Source organism: Sparus aurata, chromosome 20 (assembly GCF_900880675.1).
Source record: "Sparus aurata chromosome 20, fSpaAur1.1, whole genome shotgun sequence".
Taxonomy (NCBI): Eukaryota; Metazoa; Chordata; class Actinopteri; order Spariformes; family Sparidae; genus Sparus; species Sparus aurata.
The window spans coordinates 20,789,677-20,801,872 of NC_044206.1; the positions used below are offsets into that span (position 1 = coordinate 20,789,677).

The window sequence follows — 12,196 nt, forward strand, 5'->3', positions numbered from 1 at the left end:
TAGGGAGGGTTGTTTGTAACAGTGCATTGCTTACAAAATGATATCCCATTCATAATCACATTCTTTGCATTGCACTGATTTAATGGGAATAGCTGTGGCTTTGGAGGCTTCTACCTTGGCTACAGAGCTGGAAATCTGTGGCCCCATCTGCAGTGAATCAGTGAGGTAGGACAGAAGTTGACCCTGAGGATCTCCACCCGTCTTGCCCAGAAAGCGAAGGCCGATATCCACCACGCGCACAGCGTCGCACACGTCCGTGAATGAACGCAGCACCGTTCTCATGGCGCTGCTCACCGATCCCTTCAGCGGCTCCTGAAAGCACAGACGGAGGAACTGTCACTGAGACGAGTGTGAGGGAAGGAATTTGACCTCTAACAGAGCGGCCTCACAAAATCCTACAGGGGAAACTACTGTGAACATTCTTGGGCTGGCATTAGTCAGTTCCAGATGAAGACTGTGGTACCATAAAATCCTGAAGTGAGGGTTTTACCTGACAGATCTTGCCTCTGACCTCGGTTAGAACCACAGAGAAATCCTGCAGGTGTCTGTTCAGGTACCGCGAGGTGTCCTGATGAAGAGGACGACAGAGCGAGTTAGCAGAGAGCGTGGCATTACCTGACATCTGCATGCAGCTGCGTGATTAGTTTAGATCGCTTTACCGCTTGGATAATTGGTTTTCCAGCCAGAAAGCGACGGACCAGCTCGGTTTGGATGCCTTGCAGGTCGTAGCTGCTGCCCGTCTCACCGCCTTTCTTCAGGGTGTACTGGCAGTGAGATAAAACCAGAGGGAGCAGCTCCCTCTCTGGGTGGCAGAGGGTCAGCTGGGTCTCTGAAATCTTCTCTAAAGGAACACTGTATTCGCTGGGGAAATTAAACCACAGTAATCATAAGTTTAATGTTGTTACAGGTGAGAAGATGTCATACATCCAGTCCAAGTTTTTCGTTTTGTTTTCTTCTGCTTTTTCCGTGAGGGTAGCGGGGATGTTACCGCTTTTATCCCCCTTTTTTCAAGGGGTCGCAGGGGTTACTGGGGCCAAATCCAGTTAACTCTATGGGCAGAAGGCCAGGGTACACCCTGGATGAGTCGCCAGCTCATCGCAGGACCCTTACTGATGGCAGAGGCTGCCACACAAGGTGCCAACTGCACATCAGGAGCAATTTTGGGGTTCAGTATCTTGCTCAAGGATGGTAAATGGTCTGCATTTTTATAGCGCTTTTCCAGTCTAATGACAGCTCAAAGCGCTGTACATGCCACATTCACACATTCATACACTGATGACGGAGGCTGCCATGCAAGCCGCCAACTGCTCATCAGGAGCAATTTGGGGTTCAGTATCTTGCTCAAGGCACTTCGACATGCAACTAGGGGGAGCCAGGTTTCGAACTGGTGACCTTCCGATCACTAGACGACCAGCTCTACCCACTGAGCCACAGTCCTAAGTCTGAAGGCTTATTAAATACTAAAAGAAAGACGAAAAAATTGAGGATAAGATGAAAAAGAGAGGAAGAAAAAGAAGAAGAGAACAGAGGAAGAAGAAGAAGAACAACAACTTGACACTGGCCCTGCTGTACTGACCTGTCCTCCTGGCGGCTCGCCCTCCTGGCCTCTCTCACCAGGCTGTTGTGAGTGTTCAACAGGAGGTCGATCAGAGTTCGGAGACACGAGCCCGGTCCGTGCCGACACGGCGTCAGAAACTCCCCAGAGCTCTCGGCCGTCAGCTCCTTCTCACACAAGTTCACATCATCCACACCCAAGTCTGTTGTTATATATACACACAGGCATGGGAGAAAAGACATGAAGACAAGAAGACGTGCAGGACACAACTAATCACTCCTCTGGGTTATCGGTGATTCATCTGAATGTGATTCAGTCCAAGACTGTTTAACGCCTTTTCTCAATTCGGTTCATGGGTGCCACAAGAATTTTACATTCACACATTAACGTTAAATGTTAATAGGGAGATGCTTCACCGTTGTTTGCCACCTCGGCTCGGAGGCTGTTCCACACCTTCATGAATCTCTCCACCCTCTCAAGCAGCATCTTCTTCTGGTATCCTAACGAGGACAACGGGAAAGCTCAGTCCGTGCCAGCGTGTGTCCGTATATGCGTCACGTCAGCAGTGAGGTCTGAGTTATAGTTTTGTTGTTGTACGTTCAATTGAAAATGAAAGGCTGTTTATACCTGCTGGTAATTGCTGTAACATCTGCGCGATACTTTGCGGCGTTGCGTCTGACGTCAGAGGAAACGCCCTCAGCAGGTCTGACTGAAGAGCAGCCAGCTCAGGAAGGTGATGGAGCTGCCTCACACAGTGTATCTGTGGGACAAACACACACACAGAGTCAAAAACAACATGTCACTGATGTCGGAAACACAACTAACATGGTAATACGCACATAATAACTGTTTTGTTGTGTGTCTGATATCTAACATGGTATCTCTGACAGAGAAACAGAAACTTGAGTCAGAATTCTCACACCATGAGATCAGCTGTGATAATTACTCCTCATTGTACCTAGCATGTCGTATCTGGTCTAGAGCAGTCTGATTATCTCATTGTCCTGATGACGCTCAGTACCTTCTGGAGGAACAGGACGAGCAGGGGTAAGGAGCCACGTCCCTGCAGTTCCCCCACCAGCTGAGAGAAGCGCTCCACTGTCATCATCTCAGGCAGAGTCCAGAAAGAGGAGCAATGTGTCGGGCAGTCAGAGGGGAGGGACAACATGTTCCCCGGATCCCCGTGGAGGAGAGTCATCAAGGGGCTTCCGGCAAGTCCATCGTCCTCACTGCTTCTCCTCTGAGCTTCAGACAGATTCTTCTGCAAATCCTGAAGACATGCAAGTGTAAGAGAAAAGATTGTATCATCCTACAGCACACTGTCTTTGTGTTACTGACTTGTAAACAACCGGTGGACTGGTTTTAAAAGTCTGCGTTCCTCACCTGCAGTACTGGGTTGATGGCAGAACCACAAACGAGCTTCTCCCACTCTTGCCGTCCTTGTTTGGAGGAGAGATCCCCGCGGTGACCTGTGTTAACATTCAGAGTCATGTCACATGTATTTCACATGAACAACAAGCCTCTTTGACACATAGATCCCGGTTAATTACTGAGATAACATTAAACTCTCTAAACACATGCCAGGGCAATGCCAGAATAGATGGGGCAATGGACATTCCAGCAGATGGCAGTAATGCAATGTGCACACGCTTATTTTTTAGGAAAATGTTCGGCAGGGAGCAGTTTTTCAGTTATTTATTTAAATAAAATGTTCATAACAACTGAGGTGGCTGGGACTTTAAACAATGTTATTCACACCCTTTTTTATGCTGAAATCTAAAGCTAAAAGTTTTAGTGTGCAACCTGTCTGAAGTGGGTACTAAAGTTCAACTCAAGTGTCAAGCATCGATGTCAATTTGGGATCTCGAGGTTTCTGGATACTTGGCTTACCACCATCAGCAGAATCTTGCAATGTTTTTTTCCTGCATGAATGTGAAACTGTGTTTTTGTCAGACCACTATAATCTCCTGAAAAGTTACAGACTGAATCTACAGCACAACAGTTTCCAGGTGATGAGGTGGCTGTCAAACCCTGCTCCTATTCACATGTGACCCCATGCAGGAGCTACTTCTGAACAATTCAGGGATAGACTGCATGTGTTAGATGAACTATGTCGGAATGTCAGTTTCACCTCTAGTGAACTCAGCGCAGGTGTTGAGGATCAAATGAACAGCAACAGCCGTGTTGTCCGGGTTCTGATCCAGCGTCTTCCTCAACACACTCATGTCCTTTTCAAGATGTTCCCACAGGAAGCTGAAAACATCACGGGGCCTGGGGTGGATCATGTCAGCAACGCCCTACAGCAGAAACACCACAGCATTACATTACGTCACATAATGTTGTCTTCTCAATACCTATAGTATGTCAGCTGAAGTCTCACTCTTTGATTTTTTATGGCTCCTTGAAGCATGGCGAGGTGAGTCAACAGCCGCAGGACGCAACACTGAGCAGTAGTCAGCTCTCTCTCAGGGGCTTCAGACCTCTGATTAGCCTCTCCTAGTATGTGTCCTGTCCGAGTTCGATCTCCAACTCTTGACACACACACAAGAAGGAACACTAATGAAATCAAGCACTGATACCTGACATAGCTGGCTGACTGAAGAGATTAATACCTTTGTCCTGTGTTTTTTGTAAATCCTACGACTGGGTTGTGATTAACGCCACCAACTTCAGTTCCACACTCTGGACATTTGGATGTAACCACTGGTCTACCACACTATGGGACAATACAGAAATGTATTACGTAATACTGATAGAATTTCTCAATATTGAGGAATGCTTGCAAAGAGATACACACAAAAATCTCCTACCTCTCCGACAAATATTGAATGTCCGTTGGCACAAACTGCAAATTATGTAAAAGATATTAATAAACAACGAGGTGACTCATTTATAAAGACGTGATAAGAGCAGAGATAACCCTTGATAATTACATATACTTACAGTACTCCTGTAATCTTCTCTCTTTCAACAACCACTGGCGAGCTTCACTACTGCGATCATCAGGCATAGTGGGCAGAAAGGAGTTCTTGAAGGAAAAAGTAAGTTGAGTCAAAAGCTCAGTTGGTAATTTCTGACATTAGTTAGACATCACTTGTATTGTTTGTAAGGTTCTGCCTCCATGCTAAACACCTACATCTTTAAACTCCTGCACTTCCTGACAGGCGTCTCCAAACTCAAGCTGCTCTGATGACATCTCTCTGACAACATCAGGACTATTTTTTCTCCAGAGTAACTGAACACATTATGGAACTGTTTTCACTGACCAAATAGTACTAACTGCAAGCAAACTGACTTTTATTTGTAAAACTGGTGGACTGCCCATTTAGGAAGTAGGTAAGAAGTGTCTTACTGTGACGTTCTGAGGCTGGGAGGCTATCTGGTACAAAGGAACCAGTAGAGCATTTCCACTGAGGAGCACAGAGTCCAGATGAACCAGCAGCTCCAGGAGGGTTTGTCTCTTAGCCATGTTGACGTTGAGGCCTGAGCCCGGTGCACCGATCTGATTCAACAGAAGAGAACTGCAGAAGTCCCTGAACTCCACTGACTGGATGCGTTTCAGGAGTTCTTTCAGTCCTTCCATCTCCTGTAAGATCGAATACAGCAAAATGTTAAAAAGTGGAAATACATTTATAAAAAGGCACAATCCACACCAGACATCCTGTATAGTGACCTGTGGGGAGGGATGTATGCTGCCGTCAGGTGATTTATAGCGGCAGGTGACCTGTCTGAACACGGCCAGGGCCAGGAGGCTGATCTGAGAACCTCTCAGCTTCTAAGGAGGAAATAAAACAGTAGATATGTAACAGAGGAACACAGGAAAACAAGTTGATGGTAGCAGAATATCAAGAATTGTCACAGGGCTTCCTATCAGCTCTGGAGTCTCTCTGACCTGAATCTCAGCCATGAAGGTGTCACTTTTTTTTTCCAGCAGAAACTGGGCCAGGGCGTCTCTCACAGCTCGGTACCTCGTCCCACAGCACAGGAAGTTGTCCATGTTAGTTGGAATCCTCCGCTTTGAGCAAAAAGGAATGTTTTAGTGTTTTGTGATTGTTTTCCCTCTTCATGAAGACGGAGTAAATAGAACAACGTAGTTACATGTTTTAGATGATATGATAATCGATAATGTCATGAAAATGCTGAAAAATGCCACCTTTAAATATGTCTTTTGCAGTTTTTGAATATTTCCCTGTTATCATAGTCTTCAACATCAACTTTTTTGTTATAAAAGACACTATCAGAATGATTTTTTCACAATTTAGCGGCTGTGTTTCTGAGATACCTGAAGTTCGAGGAGCTTCGGAGGGAAGACCCATCTCCATCTTGGACTGTTCATCAGGGACAGTATGCATTCCCTACCAGAGCGTCTGTGCAGGGCTCGCAGCAGGTAAACCCTGTGCCAGCCGTTACCACTGTACTCACACAGTGCCTCCAACTCCTGCAGGTACTGAGCGTCCACTATGTGTCTGCCTGCATTTCATAAAGATACAGAAAAACCTGTTCTTCACTTGCGTTTTTTAAATAAAATTACATTACATTTGATGAAATTTAGAATCTCTGTATTGATGCATCAAATTGCATTGTAGAAAGAGTGCAATTAAACACCCTAAACTGTCAGCTTCACACACCTTGAACTGCAGCTTTCTCCAGCAGCCGTGCAGCGTTGCTCAGACATATTCTCAGCCTGGCGACGCTGAGCAGGAACTCTGCCGGGTCTTCTTGTCTGTTTGGAGTCTGTTTCCTGGCCATCCGGCTCAGGAATCTGGTTTCTGCTTGTCTTTGCTGTTCTCCGCTCTGTTCCACTTCTCTCGCTCCTGAGCACAGCAGAGAGTCCTGCGAGAAACAGAAAATTATTCAAAACAAATGACGGCATTCAGCCGAATCACACATAGAATCCACAGTAAACAAAAAAAAAGAGGTCACCACTGAGACGCGTGATCTCTGGAGAAGGCACGTTTACAACAAAAGGACTACTTACCGTCAAACATGAGGCCAAAATGAAAGAAACAAAAATAATAATTGTGATTATCATCACTTTGAACATAGTGTTCATGCAGGAAGCACAGTGGGAGTGAGTCTGAGCCTTTTACCTGGAAGCAGTTGACAAACAGCAGGTAGAGTTCAGTGCGATCTTCACTGAGCAGAAGATTCTCCTCCAGGTTCTTTAGGTAGCTCTGAATGTGAGCCTTCACCTGGTCAAAACTGACGGATAGACTACGTTTAAAAACATGCAGTTTATAGAAAGTGAGTAAAAATCTGAGATATTTTATTTGAATGTTTATGACACCGTATGAGGGCCATTGTAGGTAAAGAGGAAAATACAGAGACATGAGAGGAGGGTAATATTCTTGGATAGAGACAATGTATGAGATTATTAAGTCATAAATCTGTAAGAAAACACTTAAAAATCATGTTTTTGGGGGGGGCAAGGAACCACATTGCCTCAGTTTGCACGGTTGGATCAATTTCATTACACCCCAATTTCCATCTATCAGAGCACAAAAATCTGATTATGTCTCTCATATTTCACATATCTCATTCTCCTTGAGAAAAAAGGAATCATACTTTATTTTTCTTATTCTCCTACTGTGGTGTTGCTGCTTTCAAACTGATTGACTGGATTCATGCCCTCACCTGTATTGCAACAGCAGTTTTGGCAGCACAGATCTCACCACTGGACTGTTATCCACACACTCCAGGAAAGGAGTGAGCTCTCTCGTCCTGTACACATCACCTGCATCACACAGAAGAGTAAGAGCTCGTCTTCCTCTTTAACACATTAAATATCAGGTTATTACCCTTGACTTAATTGGTCACGCACCGTTAGCAGTGACCAGTAGGGAGAAGAGCAGCTCCACCACTCCCTCTCCAGGCCTCTGCCCTTCTGACAGACAGAACCTGGACACCACCTCCAGGAAGAAGGAGTTACAGCAGTCCCTGATGGCTGCCTGCTGCTGAAGAGCTGCCCTGAACCATGAAAAGACAGACGTTACTGAGAAGCTGGAAGATTTTAGAGGATGACTCTTCAATTCCTTGGACCTAACCCTTTTAAATTCATTATCTTATTCATTATAACCTTATTTAGATGTACAAGAGTTTTTATAATAAAGGCTTTAACAACTAATCAAAAGCTTTTACAGTGCTAACAGTGCAGTCATAATAGCTTTACTAAATAGAATCTTCTTCTGCAAAATATGTACTGTGAGAAAAAATGTGTCACATTTCAGTGTGCAAAATACATTTTGAGTCCTGTTTCACAAATTCCATGAGGCATCGCTCTGAACTCACTTGATGTTGTGAGAAACAGCCGGCTTGAAGTCGGGCGGCAGGTCCGTTCTGCATTTAGGGCAAAAACGTCTGTTTGACTGAATGCAGCGCTGGAGACACGGCAGACAGCAGACGTGCTGGCAGGGCAGAACGCACGGCTCTGTGAACGCCTCAAGACAAACTGGGCAGGAAATGCCGAACCTTTAAAGAACAAAATATTGTCAATCAAGATCAATTACTGCACAGTGGCAATAAAAAAAAACATCACACTGCGTCATGGTGATGCGTTTCTACTTGTTTCTCATGTAGATTCAAAATGCATTGTGAACTTTTGGCTCAGATAGCTTGTTGGAAAAAAGTCCAGATGTTCCCTTAAGCTGAGACATTTGTAAAGGCAGATCCTGACCTCAGGTCCCTGCTGATGCACTCGTCATGAAAAGAATTGAGGATCCGGATCAGCTGCTGCAATGTGTCCTCGCTGCTGATATCAGGTGACTCCTGCATCAGCTGTTAAAAATAAGAACAAAAAATATATATATATATATAAATATATATAACATGGGAAGCTTTTTTCCCACTTATCTCCCTCCTGTCTGACCGCATGGATTTACCAAAACATTTTAGTATGGTTGTTAAACTGTATTTCTGAATCCTCAATTCCTCAGCTCTGAAAGTCATAGTAAGTTCCCCTAGCTTGAAGTCAATTTGTTTTTTGAATGCGTTCTCAGTTAGATGCTTGAATTCTACAGCATTTATGTTTTCTAAAAAAGGCAGTTGCTAACAGGTGGCTCAGTGAGACTACAGGGGACATTAAACGTCACGACAGTGAAGATAAAGACTCATTTTTACTCACATTCAGGTGGAGGTTGCAGTGTTTGAGAGCCAGTTCACTCAATCTTGAGTCATTCTGTTTATCTTTTAAAATGACGTGCTGAATGAAAGCTGCAACAATCAGCATCCCATGCCACTTTGATCTGAGAGAGCATAAAAAAGATGATAAATAAAACATGAATCACTGAGAGCCTTTTTTCTCTCTGCACATCTGCAGCTTGCCAGACTCACCTAATGGCATCCAGATGTTGCAAACAGCCGGCGCTACAGAGAGTTCTGTATTTCTGACCGAAAGCTCTGTCCAGACACGGCTGCAGGAACTCCACTCTGCTCACAAAGGCCTCACACTCTCGCAGGGACGTCACATTCAGAAGTTGTGTCTGCTCGACACAGACACCAAGGGCTAAGATGTCCTGCACCTGCCAAATATAAAAAAACGTTCCCCCTCCTTAGAAAATCAAAGCACGTTTACATTTCTATAGTCAGCATTCTAAAAACTATAGAATACTATTATGCTCATGTTTAGCATGTAAGATTTACCATGTTAGAATTCTACATTATCACTAGTATTACATTACAGTAAAGGGTGACAGGAATTCTCTCAGTTAGAGAAACAAATCCCATCAGATGCAAAACTGACAGGTGGTAATTTGACTTGTTGTAAGCTGAAACTAGAGAGAACACTAGGGTTGATACCTTTAGCACACATCCTTCCAAACCAATTTATACCAGTTGTTTGGTCTACAAAATGTCTGTATTGTCAGTGATAAGGTCCTCAAATATCTTGTTTTGTCCACAAGCCAAATATAGTCACGTTTCTGTCATAGAGGAGTACAGAAACCAGAAAATAAAAAAGTTTCAGCCTTACCATTACTTGGGGCTCCCTCTTTTCACCCTGCTGTAAGACGTCAGTGATGAGCTTTGGCTGCAGCAGAAATATGTGGCAGAGAGTGTCGAGTCTTGGGGCAAAATGTTTGACAGCAGCCAGTATCCAAGCAGGAGACAGGTCAGTGGCTGCACCCATGGACGTCTGAAGCTCGGACACACATCCCAACACGGCCCTGGTGAGCACCTGTGGAAAAAGTCAAGATTATTACCAAAATAGAGATCACTTATTTCACTGTGTGACATCACACTATCCATACCCTAAGCTCGTCCTTTGACTTGATCCTCAATGAAAGCAGCAGAAAGTCTTGTAGGTAGTGCTGGCCGTACTCCAGTCTCTCCTCGGCTGTGAGTTTCTGTAAGTGACTGCCCAGCCTGCTGTTGTTGACGGTGCTCACAAACTGAAGAATCCTCCCTGTGCCACCCTCTGTTGTTACTGAAGATCAATTATGAGAGCCAGAATTTTATTTAAAGCCATACCATACCCCACAGTATAGTATTTACTTAATGATCTCTTGATAGGTTTGTACATTTAGTCACTAAAAAAATACTACCACTCAAACCTGGCATAAATTCTGATTCGTCCCACAGGCTTTCAAGGTGCTGTCTGAAGAGCCAGCTGAATGCAGCAGCGCAGGGTTGTTCTTCACCATCCAGCATGAAGTAGTGCTGCACAAGCACCTCCTGGTCAGACTTACTGGAGATTAAATTAAATCAAATTGATGCCTTTTGTTGATTCAAATTTACAGTGGGGATTATACAAAAGAAGTAATCCACAATACCTTGGGTTCTGAGGAGCTGCAAGGTCCAAAATCTGTGAATCTGCCAGGATGTCCAGCCACAGATTTAACAAGCCCTGGCCAAGCCTGCCATCAGAGAGCAGGTCCAGATTGGCATACCTGTCCATAACTTCCAACATGTTGGCCAATATTGGTGTCACTGTGGACTGCAGACAACGCCACAGGGTATGTCTGCCAGTGAAAGACACAAAAGAAAGGTGATCATGTCATTGAGTGGACCCAAGAAAGTGCTACTAGAGTGTTTATTAATGTGCCAAATATTTAAAAACAGGATATGGTTGTGGATCTGAATGTTTTTAACGTTTCCTGTTAATTAATTTTACCTCAGAGTTCCCCCTTCCTGCAGAGCCTGACGTTTCTTGGCTTCTATGCTCACCCACTCCTTAGGAGAGCCCATCTGCATTTCACTCTGTGCCAAAGCCTCTGCCAGCCTACTTAACAACGCCTCCTGGAAGTGAGCTTTAATAAAGTTGACATCAGGTAAAAACCAGTCAGAGATGCAAAGTCTGACTCAAATGTTGGCTTCTTATAGGCAAATCTAACAATAACGTTAATTCACAAATAAAGTTATTCTGATCAACAAACTCTGTCGAAGCCTTGCAAATACAATGTTTTTTATGGTATTAGGGTATCATACAAACTAAAATCATTCTCAGATAACTGCATTTACCTCCGATGTTCCCAAGACCAGGTCCCAGAAGATTCAGAAGGATTTGTACCCGCTGCATGCTTCGTGATGCCGTGCCGTTGGTGTCCCTCAGTAAACCCACAGCTTTTTGGATACATGATCGCACTAAGGAAAGGCTATGGAGATGGACTCTATCTGCCTGTTTGAACAAAAGTAAATACAATTTTAAGTACCACTAAAACCCTAGAAAGTAACACTTCAAAAGGAACAGCTTATCTACTCTTAAACTCAGGTTTGTATCTACCTGGGCATCTTTTGTTTTCCTCACTGTTTGTCCATCGTCATCGTGTTCTATCAAAGATCGGGAATACTTTTCAGTAAAAATTGGCCTAGAGAACAATGAAACCACTATATTTCCCAAATATAGCTCAGAAGATTTACACTTTCTACCTGACAGCGCAGGGTTGAGTAGGTTGCTAATGAGCGTTCCACAGAAACCCAACAGGTTCAGGCTCATGTCCTCTGAATCCCTCAGGTCATCAATATGCACGGAATGCCAGATTCCTTTGACATGAAAAACACAATATGGTTTTAATCTTGAGAAACGTCATCTAAAATGCAGTCAGCAAATAACTGGATTACAATAAAGCTCATAGCACTAACCTCCTTGGAAACCAATGTACTGAGATTGACTTGGGATCCGAGAAACCTTCACAATGAAAATCACCCAACATGTCTGATCCTCAAGTGACATCAAGTAATTCATGGTGCAATATCTGGAAGCAGATGGAACCATAATCTCAACTGAAACACCAGTAATGTCCATTTTCCAATGATGATCAAATAAAATCACGTCTGTTCAGAATCTGGACACTGAGCCTTACTTTGCTGAGGCTATGAGCTCATCACTGCACTGGGATTCCTCGAGGTCCATCTGGATTAAGAGGATGTGAAGAGAGTGACCAGCATCTTGATGGAAGCCCCTGAAAAAGAGAGGGCAGTAAGGCAAGGGTTTAAAATGAGAAATATAATAAATAGGCCATTCTGCTGATATCTGAATGGTTAGTACCGTATCTTGTTGCAGAAGGAGACCTCAGTGTCAAACTGGTGAAGCGAGAGCAGGAGGATCCTGTCCGTATGAAGTCCCAGGGCATGGGCAACAACCCTTACATCTGATCTTGTTAACAAGCTGGAGAATGTTGTAATCTGTGAAAAAACCACAAAGAGGAG

At 44.1% G+C, this 12,196-nt stretch overlaps 1 protein-coding gene across 1 annotated transcript in view; it reads right to left on the reverse strand.

Moving 5' to 3' along the window:
* The window catches only part of rnf213b (ring finger protein 213b), a 35,307-nt gene that overhangs the window by 3,200 nt on the left and 19,911 nt on the right, over nucleotides 1–12,196 (reverse strand). Inside the window, exons 27-62 of the mRNA XM_030399604.1 lie at nucleotides 12,036–12,172; nucleotides 11,851–11,949; nucleotides 11,630–11,742; nucleotides 11,417–11,530; nucleotides 11,271–11,317; nucleotides 11,009–11,165; nucleotides 10,662–10,797; nucleotides 10,321–10,509; nucleotides 10,102–10,235; nucleotides 9,799–9,974; nucleotides 9,522–9,725; nucleotides 8,885–9,072; nucleotides 8,676–8,796; nucleotides 8,229–8,329; nucleotides 7,844–8,023; nucleotides 7,377–7,522; nucleotides 7,190–7,289; nucleotides 6,646–6,757; nucleotides 6,184–6,388; nucleotides 5,838–6,025; nucleotides 5,448–5,570; nucleotides 5,229–5,330; nucleotides 4,908–5,141; nucleotides 4,499–4,583; nucleotides 4,366–4,400; nucleotides 4,168–4,271; nucleotides 3,936–4,086; nucleotides 3,687–3,852; nucleotides 2,939–3,024; nucleotides 2,577–2,825; nucleotides 2,183–2,315; nucleotides 1,972–2,055; nucleotides 1,577–1,757; nucleotides 660–861; nucleotides 491–568; nucleotides 115–312 (exon numbers count right to left, since the gene is read on the reverse strand). Of these exons, the coding sequence (XP_030255464.1) occupies nucleotides 115–312; nucleotides 491–568; nucleotides 660–861; nucleotides 1,577–1,757; nucleotides 1,972–2,055; nucleotides 2,183–2,315; nucleotides 2,577–2,825; nucleotides 2,939–3,024; nucleotides 3,687–3,852; nucleotides 3,936–4,086; nucleotides 4,168–4,271; nucleotides 4,366–4,400; nucleotides 4,499–4,583; nucleotides 4,908–5,141; nucleotides 5,229–5,330; nucleotides 5,448–5,570; nucleotides 5,838–6,025; nucleotides 6,184–6,388; nucleotides 6,646–6,757; nucleotides 7,190–7,289; nucleotides 7,377–7,522; nucleotides 7,844–8,023; nucleotides 8,229–8,329; nucleotides 8,676–8,796; nucleotides 8,885–9,072; nucleotides 9,522–9,725; nucleotides 9,799–9,974; nucleotides 10,102–10,235; nucleotides 10,321–10,509; nucleotides 10,662–10,797; nucleotides 11,009–11,165; nucleotides 11,271–11,317; nucleotides 11,417–11,530; nucleotides 11,630–11,742; nucleotides 11,851–11,949; nucleotides 12,036–12,172 (5,058 nt within the window). The remainder of the gene's footprint in view (nucleotides 1–114; nucleotides 313–490; nucleotides 569–659; nucleotides 862–1,576; nucleotides 1,758–1,971; nucleotides 2,056–2,182; nucleotides 2,316–2,576; nucleotides 2,826–2,938; nucleotides 3,025–3,686; nucleotides 3,853–3,935; nucleotides 4,087–4,167; nucleotides 4,272–4,365; nucleotides 4,401–4,498; nucleotides 4,584–4,907; nucleotides 5,142–5,228; nucleotides 5,331–5,447; nucleotides 5,571–5,837; nucleotides 6,026–6,183; nucleotides 6,389–6,645; nucleotides 6,758–7,189; nucleotides 7,290–7,376; nucleotides 7,523–7,843; nucleotides 8,024–8,228; nucleotides 8,330–8,675; nucleotides 8,797–8,884; nucleotides 9,073–9,521; nucleotides 9,726–9,798; nucleotides 9,975–10,101; nucleotides 10,236–10,320; nucleotides 10,510–10,661; nucleotides 10,798–11,008; nucleotides 11,166–11,270; nucleotides 11,318–11,416; nucleotides 11,531–11,629; nucleotides 11,743–11,850; nucleotides 11,950–12,035; nucleotides 12,173–12,196) is intronic.